At 39.6% G+C, this 19,401-nt stretch overlaps 1 protein-coding gene across 2 annotated transcripts in view; it reads right to left on the reverse strand.

The window, feature by feature from the left end:
* Positions 1-19,401, reverse strand: part of LOC133608539 (glutamine-dependent NAD(+) synthetase) — an 88,620-nt gene that overhangs the window by 22,489 nt on the left and 46,730 nt on the right. For both annotated transcript variants that reach the window (XR_009815609.2, XM_061963841.2), the window contains exons 9-12: positions 10,167-10,298; positions 9,240-9,311; positions 1,002-1,126; positions 891-939 (exon numbers count right to left, since the gene is read on the reverse strand). Coding sequence is in view for 1 of the 2 variants with exons in the window: in XM_061963841.2 (XP_061819825.1) it covers positions 891-939; positions 1,002-1,126; positions 9,240-9,311; positions 10,167-10,298 (378 nt within the window). In the remaining variant the exon portion in view is untranslated. The remainder of the gene's footprint in view (positions 1-890; positions 940-1,001; positions 1,127-9,239; positions 9,312-10,166; positions 10,299-19,401) is intronic.

The following is a 19,401-nucleotide window of genomic DNA, read 5'->3' on the forward strand; positions in this document are numbered from 1 at the left end:
TGTCAAATGCTTTAGTTAGGGAAGTCTGGGCTTCTCTGCTTAGGCTGTTGCCCCCGCGACCCAACTTTGGATAAGCGGAGGAAGATGGATGGATGCTTTAGTTAGCTCCATAAGTACTGCCGCCGAACACTGTTTACCATCATTGGTAATCTCTTCCATTGTTTTGTGTAAAGCCATCGATGTTGAAATATTATCTCTGTATCCATATTTGTTCTCTGCGAGTGTTCTATATTTGTTTATGGATTTGTCTAATCTGTTATTAAACAGTTTTTCAATAATTTTTGAAAATTGTGCAAGTAAAGAAACAGGTCTATAATTTCTAAATTGGTGTTTGTCTCCAGTCTTATAAATATATATGGGTAATTATTTCATGTTTAAAGGGCCCTAATACTGTTATTTAATGTTTAGAGGACTTTAATGTTAAACATGCGTTTAGAAGGTTAAGTTTTTTTTAATGCTCTAACTATTAAAGTATTTGATTTATTAATAATAATCCTATTCCGCGGAAATGTGTTTATCGGTCATGTCTGGTACTAATTAACCGCCATAAACGAGGGACGACTTGCTTCTAGACTGCTTTTGTGTATGTGCTTGCGCTCCCTAGTGGGGAAGAGATAGCAGTGAGTGACAAAAGCCTAAACCAGACCAATTCCCCATACTGAATTGCAATTTGTATTCAATATAATTAGTAGTTGTGAAAAATATAGACATTTGAAAAATACTTATGTTCTGTTTAACCAGAAATGATAAGAAAAGCAAGCCAATGGCATTCCTGTTTTATTTTTTTGTATACAAAACATAAGTTAGAGCAAGATGCAAAAAGCCCATTTAAGTATCTTAAACATAGACAAACATAATTACAAACAATGTTTGGATGAAATGTTGCTCACCTGTCCACTCCTCCTTAGGTAGTCCCACAGCCAGCAGGCCGGCCCTAGACTGAACAACACAGGCTGCAAGATTAAGAAAAAAACATCTGCAATAAACCACAATTTCTGTACCTGATCTCTTCCTCTGGAGTATGGAAGTTCCATGTGATTGGTTGGTGGGAAGCAAGCCAGACATCATCATTGCTAGATAGAGAAAAATCTACTTTGATCCTATGGAATGGTTTAAAGTCACTTCCCTGGAACAGAAGCACCAAGGAAAGCACGATTATTTCATAGAAGAAAGTAACATCCATCCATTTTCAACCGTTTATCCGGAATCGGGTCGCGGGGACAACAGCTCCAGCAGAGAACCCCAGACTTCCCTCTCCAGAGCAACATTAGCAACTTCCTCCTGGGGAATCCCAAAGCGTTCCCAGGCCAGAGAGGAGATGTAATCCCCCATCTGGTCCTTGGCCTGCCGCAGGGTCTCCTCCCAGTGGGACGTGCAACGAGGACCTCCCTTGGGAGACGCTCGTGAGGCATCCGCACGAGATGCCCGAACCACCTAAGCTGGCTCCTTTCCAAGCGAAGGAGCCAGTACATTGAATGTACTAAATTGTAACTGAATCACTAATCAACATATATTATAATAATAATAATAATAATAATAATAATGGATTCGAATTATATAGCACTTTTCTAAACACTCAAAGGGCTTTACAGTAATAACTGAGAACCCATCATTCAGTCACTTAACTTCCACTATGATGGTGGTAAGCTACATTTGTAGCCATAGCTACCTTGTGGTAGACTGACGGAAACGTGGCTGCCAATTTGCAACCACCACCAAACATTTATTCATATTCGGTTTGGATTACTGGGTAATCATGATTAATCACAAGTGATTACTCGATTGGATAATTATAATTTGCTCAAAAAAATACCACAATATTTGTATACAAATGCCATTTTATTGTTAGAATGTCATCCAGAGATGTTTTTAAACATATTTTTAATTGAAAGTATGTCATTTCTTTGCACAAAACTTGGCAACAGTTTTATCTAAAGTTCTTTCAGGCTGTATTTTGAAGTGAAATTTACCAGCGAGGACACCAGTTGGAGTCCCCTAACTCCTTCTTGTACTGACGTATGCATTGATCTGATCACTGACCGTATCGCGTTAAGGTAAACGAGCGAGCGTGCACGATCAAAATCAATTGCATGATTAATACAGTATGTGCACACTAATAATGCAAAAATATTTTATGATTAATCACATGAGTTAACTCGTTAATGTTGACAGCCCCAGTAATAACACATACAATCACAGTGGTAACTCAATTTTTAGTAATGTGTTCCAAAAGGTGTGACAAACACTGAATCATACGAAAACCAAAACAACTTTTTCCCATAAGAAATATTGGAAATCATTTTGAGCCGTTCCAAAAATATGAAGACAAAACACACTTCATACAGATAAAGCAGCGTTTCCCATAAATTAATTTACTTGTGACGGGCTGCCACAAATATATTTTGTGTAGCTACAGATATAGTTTGCCGTCTTCGCTCATTAATTTTATTGGACTTCGAATGTAGATTGTAGTTACAGCACGAGGCGGCAGTGCGCATCGTAGCTCTTACCCAGATTAGATGCACCTTTTCTTACAAGGGAAGAAAAAGACATGAGGTAATAGGAATCATAGAAGAAAAAGTGGTGTAAACTTTATCTAGAGACACTTGCAGCTTGTTGAACAGGTTAATAAACTATTTTGAGACTGTTGGGCTGGACTTGTGTTCATCCAAAACACGAGAACAACGACAATTGGCGGCAGCACTTGGACTTAGACCGGCTGAAAGGCAGTGTTTGGCGGGAATGGCTTCACCTTTGTTCAGCGAGGGCAACTTTAACTGCAGCCTACAAATCAGACACCAACTTGGTGAAGCAGCCACCCAGAAATATCTATTTGGGCAACAACAACTCCTAGAGCTACAAAGTGGACACTTTCCACTGCTCCACAAAAATTAAACCAACCTGTAAGTAAAAAAAACGTTAGGGATGTAATGGTATCAGAATCTCATGGTACGATATCATATTATTGCGGTATATGTCTCCCCCAAAAAAAATTTGGTAAAAATGCCATAGTGTGTAAAAGGAAGTGTCAGAAATGTTTAGGAAAAGCATGCCTACTGTAAATGAACACTAACCTATAGCTAAAATGTTCTAATCATTTTTTTTATTTTACTACAAAGAAGTGTTCCTAAGTGCAAATAATTGTACAAGAACATCTACTGTTTCAAGAAAATATTTAAAATAATAACTTACAGTTGATGTCTTTAAAGTAACAATGTAAACATCCAGTGCAAAAGTGCAAAACAGTAATGTTCACTTTAGTGTCTTTTAACTTTTACATTTTACAGTGTCCAGTAATATTTTTTTCAAATCAGTCTGGAAAATGTTGTTTCTCAGAAGAGTAAACAAACAATATAACTTAATAATGTCAATACCTCACAAACTGATGCTTGGCTTCGCTGGCTTCAAACATATTTTCTGTGACAGTTATGAGGAGGCGACTATCTTTTCCCTCTACTTTACGACCTCCTGCACACAGACTTTCTACACTTGCGCTATGCAGGCAATTTTGGCAGATGCAGTTTACTTCCAGATCGACCAATTCAAAAGTGCCAGCAAAAAACTACACTGAACAAGTTTTAATTTTATACTATATCACGTCACGGTATTATTGTGATGATTGTGATACCGAAATACTACGGTATTTATAATACTGTTACAGTCCCAGTTTCTGTTGTTAAATAAGTTTTTAAAACATTAGATATGACTCTTTTTTTGAAAACATAAACAAAAATGTATCCGCATTGCATTTTGCTAATATACAAATTAGATGATGACGTCATATATTGGCGCGCCCATATGCAAATGTTGTCATATGCATTGCCCCGGCCCCTTCAACAACCGACCACCACCTGTCTAATGCATTTCTGTGGGAAACACTGTTAAAGGATAGTTTTATATGCAGACAACAAAATAAATAAATATAATTGATAAATAAAATGCATAAATGAGATTTCTTGTTTGGGCACTTAATTCCGTGAAATGTTACGCATTTCTTTTTTACGTGCAGTGTTTGGACCTACAGTATCCAAGATGGGATACAAAAACTGGGGCAAGGTTTTTGTCATTTGACATGTTAGTCCAAAACTGAATCATACGAGAAGTAAGGCTCATCTAAATTGAGATACCACTTTAATTAAAGGGGACCTACGATGATGTTTGTCTTTCCTGACCTTAGACTTAGACTTCCTTTTTATTGTCATTCAAATTTGAACTTTACAGCACAGATAAGAACGAAATTTTGTTACATAAGCTCATGGTAGTGCAGGATTAAAAAAAGAAATAAGGTGAATGTATAAATAAATACATATATATATATATATATATAAAATATATATATATATATATATATATATATATATATATATATAATAGATTACTGTACAGATAAATATATTGCACTTTTTCACATGCGTCCACATTTATGGATGTATGTTATATTGTCTTTTTTATTCCAGCGAGTTAATCCTTACGAGTTAAGTCTTACGGCTTGAGGGAAGAAGCTGTTACAGAACCTGGAGGTTCTGCTTCGGAGGCTGTGGAACCTCTTTCTAGAGTGCAGCAGTGAAAACAGTCCTTGGTGGGGGTGGGAGGAGTCTTTGCAGATTTTCTGAGCCCTGGTCAGGCAGCGGCTTTTTGCGATCTCCTGGATAGGAGGAAGAGGAGTCCTGATGATCTTTTCCGCCGTCCTCACCACTCTCTGGAGAGACTTCCAGTCTGAGGCACTGCAGGCTCCAGTCCAGACAGAGATGCAGTTGGTCAGTAGGCTCTCTATAGTGCCTCTGTAGAATGTGGTGAGAATGGGGGGAAGGAGCTGTGCTCTTTTCATCTGACGCAAAAAGTGCATGCGCTGCTGAGCTCTTTTTACAAGAGCTCCGGTGTGTAGGGACAAGGTTATATTGTCAGTTATCTGCACCCCCGGGAACTTGGTGCTGCTTACTATCTCCACCGCTGTGTCGTTGATGTAGAGTGAAGCGTGGCTGGACTGGTGCTTCCTGAAATCAACGATGATCTCCTTGGTCTTGTTGACATTCAGGACCAGGTTGTTGGTTCTGCACCAGTCAACCAGATGTTTCACCTCCTCCCTGTAGTCCATGTCATTGTTGTCACGGATGAGGCCCACTACTGTCGTGTCGTCCGCATACTTCACAATGTGGTTGGTAGTGGACCTGGCGCAGCAGTCATGAGTCATCAACGTGAACAGCAGCGGACTCAGGACGCAGCCCTGGGGGGAGCCGGTGCTCAGGGAGATAGCACTGGAGGTGTTGTTGCCCACTCTCACAGATTGGGGTCTGTCTGTGAGGAAGTCAAGCAGCCAGTTGCATAGGGGGATACTGAATCTAAGGGGGGCCAGTTTGCTCACCAAGTGCTGCGGGATGATGGTGTTGAATGCTGAGCTGAAGTCCAGGAACAACATCTGCATGTGTGTGTCCTTTCCTTCCAGATGTTCTAAGCTCAGGTGGAGTGCAGAGGAGATGGTGTCCTCTGTGGAGCGGTTAGGGTGATAAGCAAACTGGTATGGGTCAAATGTGGGGGGAAGTCTGGAGACAATATATTCCTTTACCAGCCTCTTGAAGCACTTCATTATGATGGGGGTGAGTGCAACGGGGCGGTAATCATTGAGGGAGGAGATTGTGGGTTTTTTTGGCACTGGAATGATTGTGGCCGTCTTAAAACATGAATTGTGGTCGTCTTAAAACATACCTACACATGTTGTTATAATGTTGGATACTGGTGATGGTAAAAGTGATTTGTATTTTATGGATTCGAGTTGCGCCGCGACTTACTGAAGTGAATCAATTCACTTGATCCAGTTGTCACAAAGTGCTTTACAGACATTTAGTTGCTGCTAAGCCCTCCCCTTTTGTGAACACGCTTATAATGACAAAGTTAGAAAATACTGATGTGACTTATCAAGTTATCCTGTTTTGTATTTGTATGTTTCCTTTTTAAGTTATTTATCCACATCTCTCACTGCTGCCTAAGTGATTCTAAATTCACTGATTATACTGTGACCAACGAGGCCATTAGCTCCCTGCTGTCATCTAGTGGAAGATTATTTAACTGCATTTAAAGGTTCACGTGATCACAGAAAGTGATTTCTGGAACCATTTTAGATGAAATGGCAAAATTCCTACAGCACACCTTACTATCTCAGACAAGTGTGCTGTGGCACCCTCAAGTTGAAATAATACTAAAATAGTCAACTACATAATTAAACAGAGTAGTATTGCAGTGTACTGTATGTGTTAGAGCATATAATAATAATGATAATGGATTTGATTTATATGGTGCTTTTCTAGACACTTAAAACATTTCACAGTGAAAACTGAGAACCATCATTCATTCATTCTACATTCAAGTGGAGGTTTCGTAATACCTACAGTACAGGTCAAAAGTTTGGATACACCTGTGTTTTCTTTATTTTCATGACTATTTACATTGTAGATTGTCACTGAAGAAATCAAAACTATGAATGAACACATGTGGAATTATGTACTTAACAAAAAAAGGTGAAATAACTGAAAACATGTTTTATATTCTAGTTGCTTCAAAATAGCCACCCTTTAATCTGATTACTGCCTTGCACACTCTTGACATTCTCTCGATGAGCTTCAAGCACACCTGTGAATTGAAAACCATTTCAGGTGACTACCGCTCATCGAGAGAATGCCAAGAGTGTGCAAAAAAGTAATCAGAGCAAAGGGTGGCTATTTTGAAGAAAATAGGACAAAATGGCTGGGCAGAGGGAAGTCTGGGCTTCCCTGCTTAGGCTGCTGCCCCCGCAACCCGACCTCGACAAAATGGCTGGGGAGAGGGAAGTCTGGGCTTCCCTGCTTAGGCTGCTGCCCCCGCAACCCGACCTTGGATAAGTGGAAGAAGATGGATGGATGGATGGATGGAATATAAAACATGTTTGATGTTATTTCACTTTTTTTTGTTAAGTACATAACTCCACATGTGTTCATTCATAGTTTTGATGCCTTCAGTGACCATCTCATGTCATGTCATGAAAATAAAGAAAACTCATTGAATGAGGAGCAGGTGTGTCCAAACCTTTGGCCTGTACTGTATATACCACGGTATGTGGTTTTAAACCAGACTTCTTTCAACTGCAACCTTAATTATTTAAAAGAGTATAATATCTATAGTATATATATAATATCTTCATAAGAATATTGTTCTGCCTGTGTGATGTAAACTGAGAGTTAGGAAACAGATTTGCGGTACTGGAAAATCTCGGAGACGAGGACATGGGATCGTTTCAAAGAGGCAGTAACGGATGCTGCAGAAAACACAATCGGAAGAAAATGAGGCACACATAAGGAACAATTGATACTGGATGAAACATGGAAATTCATCGACAAAAGGAAGCAGCAGAAGGAACGGGTCTTTTCCACACATAGTGAAAAATGCAAAAGGCTTGATAAGGCAGTAAAAAAAAGGTGCAAGAAAGACAAGGAGAACTGGTATGAAGGGAAAGCCAAACACGCAAAGCAAGCAGCAGCAAAAAACTACACAAGAACAGTATACAGAACAGTAAAGCAACTTTCAGGAAAAAGAGAGTAGAAACTAAAGGGAAAGATGGATAAACTCTAAAAACGAAAGAGGAAGAAGCAGATTGATGGTTCGAACATGTTAAAACTATCCTGAATCAGCCAAATCCAGAAGAGGAACTGGAAATAGTCCTGACGGAGACACAACAACTCAACATAAACTGTGGAGACATAACAGTAAATGAAGTAATACAAGCTTTGAAGAAACTTAAAAACAATAAAGCAACAGGCGTTGATGAAACATATCCAGATTGTTCTAAATTACGGACGAAGAATCCATCCACAAACTCTGTAAACTATGCAACTTGGTATGGCGGAAGGAACAGGTTTCAACAGAGTGACTTACTCTTCTTACAATAAAACTACCCAAGAAAGATGACCTAACAAAATGCTCAAACTGGAGGAAAGTAACTCTGCTATCTGTGGTTTGGAAGGTAGTTGCAAGCATCGCACTGGCAAGAGTAAAGAAAGAAGTCAATGTAAAGTTAAGGGGACAACAATCAGGCTTCAGAGAAGAAAGATCATGCACAGGCGCCATACATTCCCTAAAAGGGATTATTGAAATGTACATTGAATATCAACAGACACTTTCAGTAACGTTTGTTGACAGGCCTTTGACAGCGTTAACAGGGAAACGATGTGGAATATAGTGGGATACTATGACATTCCTGACAAAATCATAGTTGTAATGCAGGTCTTCTACGAGAACTGCAAATGATGTGTGCAACTGAACAATGAACAAAGGGAGATATTCTGTCATTTTTTTCTGTTCCTCCAGGTGATTGACTTCGGGATGAGAGAACTGAAAAAGGAAAACTTTGTGGTACGGTCTGGTGAGAAAGATCTGTTCGACTTTGATTTTGCTGATGACATCGCACTCTTTGAAAAGAATACACACAAAACCTACAGTGATGCACTGACAAAACTAAAGAAGTCATGAGCAAAATTGGCCTAAGATTCAACAAAGTTAAATGCAAAGTAATGGATATCGGAAAAGAAGGCACACAAATTAGAATTTATGAAAAAGACATTCAGAAGGTGGAGAAATTCCAGTATTAAGGGAGCACCATCAGCAACGATGGTAAAAGTTCAGAAAAAATAAGAATACCGATTGGTAATGCAAACTCTGTATTTAGAAATCTCTATAACATATAGCAAAGAAAATATATGAAAATGGAAACAAAATATATGAAACTGTAGTACTATCTCTGATGCGTGTGAGACATGGCAAATAACTCCAGAAAATAAAGAAGATTCCACCATAAATGCCTGGAGTAAGATATGCTATGAAGTTTATTTTCTACCATGTTTGACAAAGAAAATAGCGATGATGTTTGTCTTTAAAATAATATTTCAACACAGGCGATGCGTGGAAGAATTAATTGCATCTAAAATGACCACCTATCCAAATGATCCAATTGCAAGCATTCTCACATGTGACTGAAAAACTAAATTTACATTACTAAATGTTTCAAATGATCAACTTGTGTCCTTTTCTCATCACCTTACAACAGGAAAATTTGCTAGCACTCCATTTTGAAAGTCTCTATTTGACAGTATGTAGATTAACATATTTGGAAAGGAACAATGTTGCCCAGAACAACATAATTTTTTTTAACACAGCCAGAATCATGCCAGCAGTTTACTGAAAAACACTAATTTGAAGATTATAGCAGGCCTCACCATCTGCAGCTGACAAGACTCTCCTCTGTAGCAGCGTACATCCTCAAGGTCCAAAGTGGCAGTAATCACTTCCTAAAAGATAAGAGAATGGAAACACAATTTGACATGAACATATTTTTTTGCAAAACGCAACTTTAATTAATGTTCCAACATATGGCGTTTTATTGTTAATGTAAGACAATGAAAGATTATTACACATTCACATTTCTGTCAATTTAAACCTGGAAGTGAGGACATGGGGACAGTGGTTTTTATATACTGCATTACTCAGAAAGGTTAGCGCTGTAGACAAAAACCGGCAGAAATGGACAAGCCATCTGGGTGTACCATGAGTTTTCCCAGTGGACCGATCAATAATGGGTGGATCGATGGACATCAATTTATTTATCTAATGAAAAAAAATCCACGTCAACATGTAATTTGTAACGAAATAAGACAATAAAAAGGATAAAACAATTTTAAACATATTTTAAGACAATTATCTGTGTTTCTATTTGTTGTTAGTATCAATATTTTAGGCTTTTTCGCATTACATTATGCCTGATAAATGTATTTCTTGACATTTACAGTATGTTTTGGTATTTATTTCTACAATGTGCCATGCAGAAAAGCATTGTTCCAAAAATGGCCCAGAGCTAGGCGGAGTACCCTGGATAGGTCGCCAATCGCTGGTTTTAACAGGTACTGTAGCATTTTCACTCTCCACTGATAGTGCCGTCTGAAGTCTCCCAATGTATCTTAAGTTGTAATGTTCCATGCTCTTGTGTGACACATTATTTGTGTTATTAAACTTAAATAATTCAGTAAAGGACATTTTTGTCTTCTATGTTGCATGCACTAATGTTTCTCAGTTTACAGGTCTGCAGCGCACATGCACATGTGCAGATTAAAAGACTGTAGTAACTGTAAGGTTTTTCTCAAACTTACCACATCGTTCAAAGAGAACTGTGCTCCGTGTGCCACAATGTCCCCGTTGATGGCCACCATGGCACAACCATCATAATACAGTCGGTCTCCATCGCATCCCCTCTGATTTGCATACAGGTAAATTCCTCCACTCTACAATAAATCACCAAAATGCATTGTCTGAAGTACAGTGACAGTCATTGTAAAGACACCAACTTTTCTGACAATAGCCCAATCAACATTCTCTAATATGAATGAACACTTACATACTGTTCTCATGTGATCGGAAACATCTTCATCAGAAGTGGTTCAATCAGAGTTTTCCTATTATTTCCATCAGTACACTTCAATGCACTGTGTACTTCATGTAGTTCTGAGCATGTATATTTTAACAGTGTAGTGTTGTCCAAAATCAAATACTAACTATTGCAATATTTACCCACTTCTTTCTCTTCTTCTTTCCTTTTTAAAATGGTGAAATTATGCAAATGATCACCAACATTGGGATTGCCTGATGAAATATATTTCAGGGTTTGCCATGCTTCTTAATTGTACAATCGTTAAAAGTGAATGTAGTTGTTGTTTTTTGTTTCCCCATCCATCCATTTTCTACCGCTTGTCCCTTTCAGGGTCACGGGGGGTGCTAGAGCCTATCTCAGCTGCATTCGGGCGGTAGGCAGGGTACATCCTGGACAAGTCGCCACCTCATCGCAGGGCCAACACAAAATAGACAGACAGCATTCACACTCACATTCACACACTCGGGCCAATTCAGTGTTGCCAATCAACCTATCAACAGGTGCATGTTTTTGGAGGTGGGAGGAAGCCGAAGTACATGCATGGTGGAGATATTTATAAAACAATCCTGCCTTCCTTCATACTTCCTCCAAACGAGCCATTTGGAATTTCCACAATCTGTGACGTTTTTCCCCGAGTGTGACATCAGCGTATATCTTCATACATGGTAGAAGTGTAGCCAAAGTGCTTTGCTCGAGTCCGCCGGTGTAGTCCGACATTGTAGCCCATAAGCTTTTTCTTTCTCTATACCCTCTTTTGCCCTTTCTAATACAAAATAGTGTATAGTTCGAATTTATAACTGTCAATAGATTTGCGATGGGATTGCTAAAAACTACAAAATGGATGACTAGGAGAAGATGCTGTCGAAGTAGAGCCACGTAAATAAGACCAACCACAAAACGGCACATAATGAAAAGACGATCAGAAAGCGACTTGAAAGCGGTCTGTAAAATTTTGACTAAAGAACCACCGTTACATGTTGTGTAGACCACAAGGAAGTGTTTTAAATGTAGAAAAAAAATCTTCATAGTATAATCCCTTCAATTCCCAAATAGTTCTGTGTTGGCCCTGCGATGAGATGGCGACTTGTCCAGGGTGCACCCCGCCTTCCTCCGAATGCAGCTGAGATAGGCTCCAGCAAACCCGCGACCCCAAAAGGGACAAGCGGTAGAAAATGGATGGATGTATAGTTTTAATGTAAGATATTTTTCAGAACCTAGCGGGAAATATATCTCAAAAACTACCTTAAAGGCAAAGCAGGGAAGGAGTTTTAGTCAGCGTGAGAAGGCGTGATGCGGAGGAGGTATTTGCATGTAAAACATTCAGTTTTTAGAGACAGTCAAAAAGGGGGCTTGAAAATAGGTCTGTAAATCAAAATGTATGCATACTTTTGACCAAAGCACCACCATTACATGTTATGTTTTAATAACATTGGATGCCAGTTCTATGATTAACCTCATTCTTCCATAAAATCGACAAACCGCTAAAATAAAATGCTACCCAAACATTTAATAAAGTCAAATACAAAAAAGGCAACAAGAGAACTACCCTCCACTTCTCTATTCTACAGTAAATCAGTACAGCAGATATGGGCATATACATCAACAATATGATTTGCCTGAGTGGTTCGACAGGACAGATAAAAAAAATAGTATATAAACATATACTGTATACTTTTGTATATTGCTTTTTTTTTTTTTTTTAAACGATTAAGAATCGTTACAAGAATCGCGATTGATTTGTAAATCTATTTTTTTTTTTTTTACACCATTATCAAGCAACAGTGAACATACTAGAAAACTTTACTTTTAGTAGTAAGCAAGCAAATGTGATATAAAGGCTCCTAATTTGGCTGCTGACATATGCAGTAACATACAGTGTAATTTCTCATTGTATTATTTTGTCAAAAATGAGGGAAAAGCGGTAGAAAATGGATAGATTATTAATACATTTTTTCATTCACTGTTAATATCTGGTTATGTTTTGTTTTAACATGTTCCAGCTACACTTCTGTTAAAATATAATAAGCAATTACTATTTTGTTGCTTGGATACTTTACATAAGTTTTGGGTGATACCACAAATTTGGATATCGATCCGATACCAAGTTGTCACAGGGTCATACATTGGTCATATTCAAAGTCCTTATGTGTCCAGTGACATATTTTCTGGGTTTATGAACATCATAAAGAAAAGGAAAAAAAACATTTTGTGATGATAAAAAATCTCAACGTAATCATTGTAGTGCCGAATAGATCTACTTGATATTGTTTCAATTGATATCTGTGTAGACCACCCTTGTTTACATTCAGAAGCCCTGGCTTGCTGTTAGCGATGACTGTGAGCTATTGTGTCCTCCACCAGTGTGTAGTGAAGCATGTTTTGCTATTCCTCGTCTGCAGGGATGGTATCAATAAGAAACGTAGTTTGTCGCAAACCAGGTGAGGATTCAAATAAAAATAGAATACAGATAGACATTAGACACTAGCTAGGTATGTTTAAAGCACCACTTGCAGATCAGCACTGCAGTATTTATCGCTCCAACTTTATTGTTAGGTTTAAAGCCAAAATACGTCCATTCTCTATTTTCTGTCTTTACACTTTTTCTGCTTGCAAGTGCTGTGTGTGTTGATGAACATGCACCGCGGCTTGTATGCCAGCATTGGTAGACTGTGCTCTTTTTGTTCAATGCAAGAATGAAGAAAAAAAAACACAGCAAGTACGTTACAGCAGATTACTGTGGCGGTTATCTGTAGCGGTTATCCACGGCATCAACATATTTACACAAAGTTTGGATTTTTGGCAAAAATATCTTTCTGGGACCCATCTGGGAAGTGCAGGGTAACTGCACTTTTTTTTGGAATGTTTCTTATCGCTCACAATCATTAGGAGAGACAAGAACACACGTCTTTTTTTTTTATTTTTTAGGATTTTAAAGATGATAAAAAAACGCTTGAAAGATACGGCTAATGGGAGTCATTGTAGCCTTCTAAGCCCTCCATCGTTTTGTATACACAATGCCAGTGTATATGTAATGTAGTAACAGACACGTTCACAACAATATCTAATATGTACAATATTTACCGTATTTTTGTCATATTAATCAATGACTGACTTCTTCCGCGCATTGATTTCCGTTTCCTTGCAGCGCACTTACGACTTCTGGCAACTAAAGTGTGTTCCTACTTCCGGAAACAAAGACGTGTGTGTGTTCCAATCATGGAAGACTTAATGGTAATAGAAAACGAAGATGACTATTTTTGGACTAATGAGGATTTACAACCTTATCTTTTTAAAGCTGAATAACTTTCTGTGTGGAGTTTGCATGTTCTCCCTGTGACTGCGTGGGTTCCCTCCGGGTACTCCGGCTTCCTCCCACCTCCAAAGACATGCACCTGGGGATAGGTTGATTGGCAACACTAAATTGGCCCTAGTGTGTGAATGTAAGTGTGAATGTTGTCTGTCTATCTGTGTTGGCCCTGCGATGAGGGGGCGACTTGTCCAGGGTGTACCCTGCCTTCCGCCCGAATGCAGCTGAGATAAGCTCCAGCACCCCCCGCAACCCCAAAAAGGGACAAGCGGTGGGAAATGGATGGATGACAGGAGGACAAACTACTGCTTCTAAAAGCCAGCACGAGAAGAGGGTGAAACATTGGAGCAGACGGAAGACTATAGAGTGAGGTTGGTGTGACACAAAGCTGTAAATGAAGAATTTGAAGACAAGTTATTTCGACATAAATGGCGTGCTTAGCTCAAATAAACTGGGAAAAATGTCCCCGGCCAGGTGAACCAAACACACAACTGTCCATCAAGTGAGTTACATTTTAATATCAACCATGATACACGCAGCATGTCATGCATGTTATTAAAACTACACTGCATACGCTGTCTGGCTAGCTGTGTACAAACAAAACATGAAATGTGGGCTAATACTTTACAGATACAGTAATATGATTGTTCATATTTTTCAGTCAGTACAGGCTATTGTCCTATCACAGTGTTGTGCAACACAAAGTCAAACGTGTTTTGTGCTGACAAAGAAGCTAGCTTATCTCTGGCCGTAGTTAGCTTTAACGGCTAATACCGAAGCACGGCCATGTGTTACCACGCTATAGAAAAAGAGTTCCTCAGTGTTGGCTCTTATAATAACAATGTCGCTACAGTTTGGTTATTATACGTTACGGAACGTAAATTAAGTATTGGTGACGGTTTTTGAAAGCATTTAAAAGTGATTTAGAGGTACAATTGATTGCTCCCATTAGTTGCATTGCAAGCTAAGTGGAACAAGCCGATGTTTATATGTGAGAATGCAAAAAAACAAAACAAAACCTTTATCTTCTTGTCCCTCATAAGGATTGTGAACGATAGGCAAAATTCCAAAAAAAGTGCTGTTCCCCTTTAATATTGGTATCATATGTGTAAATATTGTATCTGCTGATGTAGAACTGTTGTAGTTGGATAAAAAAAAAGACAGATACCGATATATATATAAGTCAAAATGCCAAATATCGGTGCTGATAATCTGTTGATCTCCAGTTAGAACTATACAATACTTTATATTAGAAAGAGCAACAGCAGAGGATGCATGTGCTATGCATGTACGGGCAGTATACCCCACAACAATAAGATAGAGGAAAATAAGGAACTTACTGACTGCAATGTTGGGAGATGTTCTGGGGCGGCGCCGTTCAGCAGTTGTTACACATCCAGTGGAAATCCGGGTGACGTGGACAATGATCAGATTGACCAATCTTGTTATTACTGTACATATGGTGATTTAATCGATTCTACGTGAGCCTGAAGTCCAAAGACTAATACTTGGTCAGTTGTTGACAATGAATGGTATACCTTGCTTGCTTCAGCGGGGATGTTGCTTCACCCGCTGACCATGTCTGGCTTTTATGATGGTCATTGCTTTTTTCCCGCGTGCCTGTTATTGCTTCTAGTTTGTGTGACGATCCTTCCTTTGCAAGGGGATCAGCAGCTATACTAAAAAACTATTATTTTTTTACCTAAACTAAAACTCATGCTGAACTAATGAAGTTTAGGTGTAAATGTTCTGTTTTTGCATTGCGCATTATTATGGTACACTCTTTTAGTGTATTTACGGTAACTCCCAGCATGCATTGCTCTATGCGCGGGCTTCGGTTGCTAGTCGGTTATGTGAACGGCAGTGGCCGGTTTGTTATTGTGTTCCCTGAACTTAAACTCAGTAAAGTATACGTATAAAAAGAAGAAGGTTGTCGTCATTGAGTTATCAAATGGTAGCAGAGGATATCTAACAACGCTAACTACAGAGTCCCTCCTACGTTTGAAGAAAATAAGTCATATGAAAGCTGGAAAAATTAAGTGGAAATGTGTTACCGACCTCGATAAGGAGAAACAAGCATTAGAAGTTGCTCTATCACTGAGGGGGAGAGCTAGAGATACAGCTTTGGAAATACCTGCGGATGATTTGAACAAAGATGATGGGATGAAGACCCTTGTAAAGGCATTGGATAATGTATTCTTAAAAGAAGAAAAGGACAGAGCTTATGATGCATTCACAGACTTTGACAAGATTTGGAGAGAAAACGAAGTTTCCATGGTGGATTACATCGTTCAGTTCGAGCAGAGGTACAACAAAATGCGCTAATTTTGACATGGTTCTTCCCGACGCTGTTTTGGCATTCAAGTTGTTGAACACAGCCAGTCTCGATGTTAAAGATAAACAGCTTGCGCTTACAGCTTGTTCAACACTTACATTTGCAAGCATGAAGTCAGCTTTAAAAAGGATTTTTGGAGACAATGTGCAGCCGCCCACATGCAGCGGGGGAATTCACATGCCCGCCTTCCGCCCGATTGTAGCTGAGATAGGCTCCAGCGCCCCCCGCGACCCCGAAGGGAATAAGCGGTAGAAAATGGATGGATGGATGGATGGAAGATATTGCTTTTTATGTGGATCATAGGAAAAGAGACGGAAGGAAATTTCGTTCCCAACCCGACCAAAAGAGGGCGCCATTGACTGGCTCAAACCCACTAGATAGGTTCGGCAGGAGGTCTAAGTGTGCTATTTGCCAGAGTACATTTCACTGGGCTAAGGTCTGCCCAAATAAGGCTGAACATGTAAAAATTACAGAGGAAAATGCAGAGACAGAACCAATTGAAGAGTGCAATGTTACATTGTTTTCCAAAGAGTCAGTTTCTGATGCTGAAATATTCATGGTAGAAGCCTTAGGTTCAGCTGTAATTGACACTGCATGCACCAGAACAGTCTGTGGTGAAAAATGGCCGGATAATTACATTCATACACTGAAGGAGAGTGACAAGAAAAAAATTGAAAATACGCAGAGTAGAAGAGCTTTTAAGTTTGGTGATGGACAAGTTGTTCATTCCATAAAAAAAGTAAAAGTCCCAGCTAAAATAGGACAAACCAGGTGCCACATAGAGACTGAGGTGGTCTCAGTGAACATTCCTTTATTACTAAGTAAAACGTCACTTAAGAGGGCAAAAGCAGTGCTTGACAATGAGAATGATAAAGCCACGATGTTTCAGAAACCAGTGCCTCTTGAGATTACATCCTCAGGACACTACTGTGTAAACACAGTGGACAGAGATTGCACAGCCACCCCTGAGAATGAACCCCAAACTGATGAGGTTCTGGCCATTAGAGATGGCATGAGTAAAGATGAAAAACACAAAGTATTGGTGAAACTTCACAAGCAGTTTGGACATGCCTCAGTTGATAAACTCAAAAAATTACAAATTAGTGTTGGAAGTAATGATGATGAGAGTGTTACTATTCTGAAGGACATCGTAAGCAGCTGTGAAACATGTCTCAAGTACAACAAGCCCAAACCTGGTAGCATTGTTACCACAAAAAAATCCAGTGAAATTGTGAGGCACTTTATTCATTCCTGGGTGAGTGTTCATGGAGCCCCATCTAAGATTTTTTGTGACAATGGAGGTGAATTCAATGATGAGGAAATGAGAGACATGGCTGACAACTTTAATATTGAAGTGAAAACCACTGCTGCCTACAGGCCATGGAGTAATGGATTGATGGAAAGACATAACCAGACACTTACAGAGATCCTGTTAAAAGTGAAGAAAAGCAGTGTTTGTGACTGGAAAGCAGCCCTAGATTGGGCCTTGATGGCAAAGAATACAATGCACAATGTGCATGGATTTAGTCCATACCAGCTGGTGTTTGGACAAAACCCGGACCTACCTTCTGTGCTGGTTGATAAACCGCCTGCCCTGGAGGGCACTACCATGAGTAAATAGGTAGGACAGCACATTTCAGCATTACATGAAGCAAGGACAGCGTTTACTGAGACAGAGTGCTCTGAGAGAATCAGGAGAGCTCTGCGCACACAGCTTCGCAGCACAGCTGAATACTACGAAACTGGAGATAAAGTGTACTACAAAAGAATGGACTGCATTGAATGGAAAGGCCCTGGGGTGGTTATTGGACGAAACGGGGTGGTAATATTTCTTAGACATGGAGGCTCCTATGTCCGGGTGCATCGCTGTAGACTGCGCAAGGCCACAGATCACTACACTGACACGTCTCGTGACAGACAAGAAAGCCAGACAGAACTTAATGCAGCAGAATGTGGCATTGAACATGTTGAAGATCAACTGATACTGTATCTAGTGATGTAGACAGTGTGCCTGACACAGAGAATGCGGCAGGGAGCTCAAATAATGACAGAGACAGCAATGAGCAGGATAATGATCCATCCGACAGACAACCTCCTATCATAAGAACAGACCGTAGTATGAATCTAAAGGCAGGACAATTCATTAAGTATGTGGAAAGAGACACTGGAATTTCACACACAGCAAAAGTGCTAGGTCGAGCGGGAAAGGCAACTGACAAACACAAGGACTGGTACAATCTGGAGTACACTGAGCCAGTTAACCTCACTGGCACAACAAGGTCAGCTGACCTTTCACAGGTTGACACACTGCAGATTCAGTCATCGAACAGGGTGGAACAGCCATCTGATCACGAGGATGTACTTGTTACAAAGGATGTGTCATTTGAATCAGCTAAACTTACTGAAATCAGTAACTGGGAGAAACACGGTGTGTTTGATGAAGTAAAAAACATGGGACAAAAATGCATTTCCACAAGATGGGTGTGTACACTCAAAGACACACCAGACAGCATAGTTCCAAAAGCAAGGCTAGTAGCGAGAGGATTTGAAGAGCTAAACACAAAAGATCTCCCAAAAGACTCACCAACATGTGCCTCAGAGTCTCTTAGACTACTCATGTCTGTGATATGTCAAAACCGATGGACATCCCACTCTATGGACATAAAGTCAGCATTCCTTCAAGGAAATGAGTTATCCCGAGACATTTATGTTCGTCCACCACCTGAAGCTAAGAGTGAGGGAACTCTATGGAAGCTAAACAAATGTGTTTATGGACTAAATGATGCATCACTGTACTGGTACAATAGGGTTAAAGAAACAATGTTGCAAACTGGAGGAAATATGTCACAAATTGACCCTGTTTTATTTTATTGGTTGGATAAAGATTGTAATGTGTCTGGAGTGCTTGCTTGTCATGTTGATGATTTCATCTGGGGTGGTTCACAGATTTTCCCAACAACCGTAATCCCTCACCTGCAATCTGCCTTTCAAGTGGGCAGAGAAGAACATGACAGCTTTCGCTATGTAGGCATGGAGTACGTCACTGCAAATGGAGTAACATGTATGCATCAAGACTATTACATACAGAATCTCCAGCCAATTCACATAGACATCTCCAGAGCCATGAGACGGGATGCTCTTTTGACTGAAAGTGAAATTGATGACCTGAGATCAAAAATAGGTCAACTTCTGTGGGTTGCCAGACAAAGTAGACCGGATATTATGTTTGATACATGTGTCCTTGCAGCTAACATAAAACATGCTACTGTGCAGACTTTACATGACACAAACAAGGTGGTGAGAAAATTGAAATCA

The sequence above is a fragment of the Nerophis lumbriciformis genome, linkage group LG06 (assembly GCF_033978685.3).
Source record: "Nerophis lumbriciformis linkage group LG06, RoL_Nlum_v2.1, whole genome shotgun sequence".
NCBI lineage: Eukaryota > Metazoa > Chordata > Actinopteri > Syngnathiformes > Syngnathidae > Nerophis > Nerophis lumbriciformis.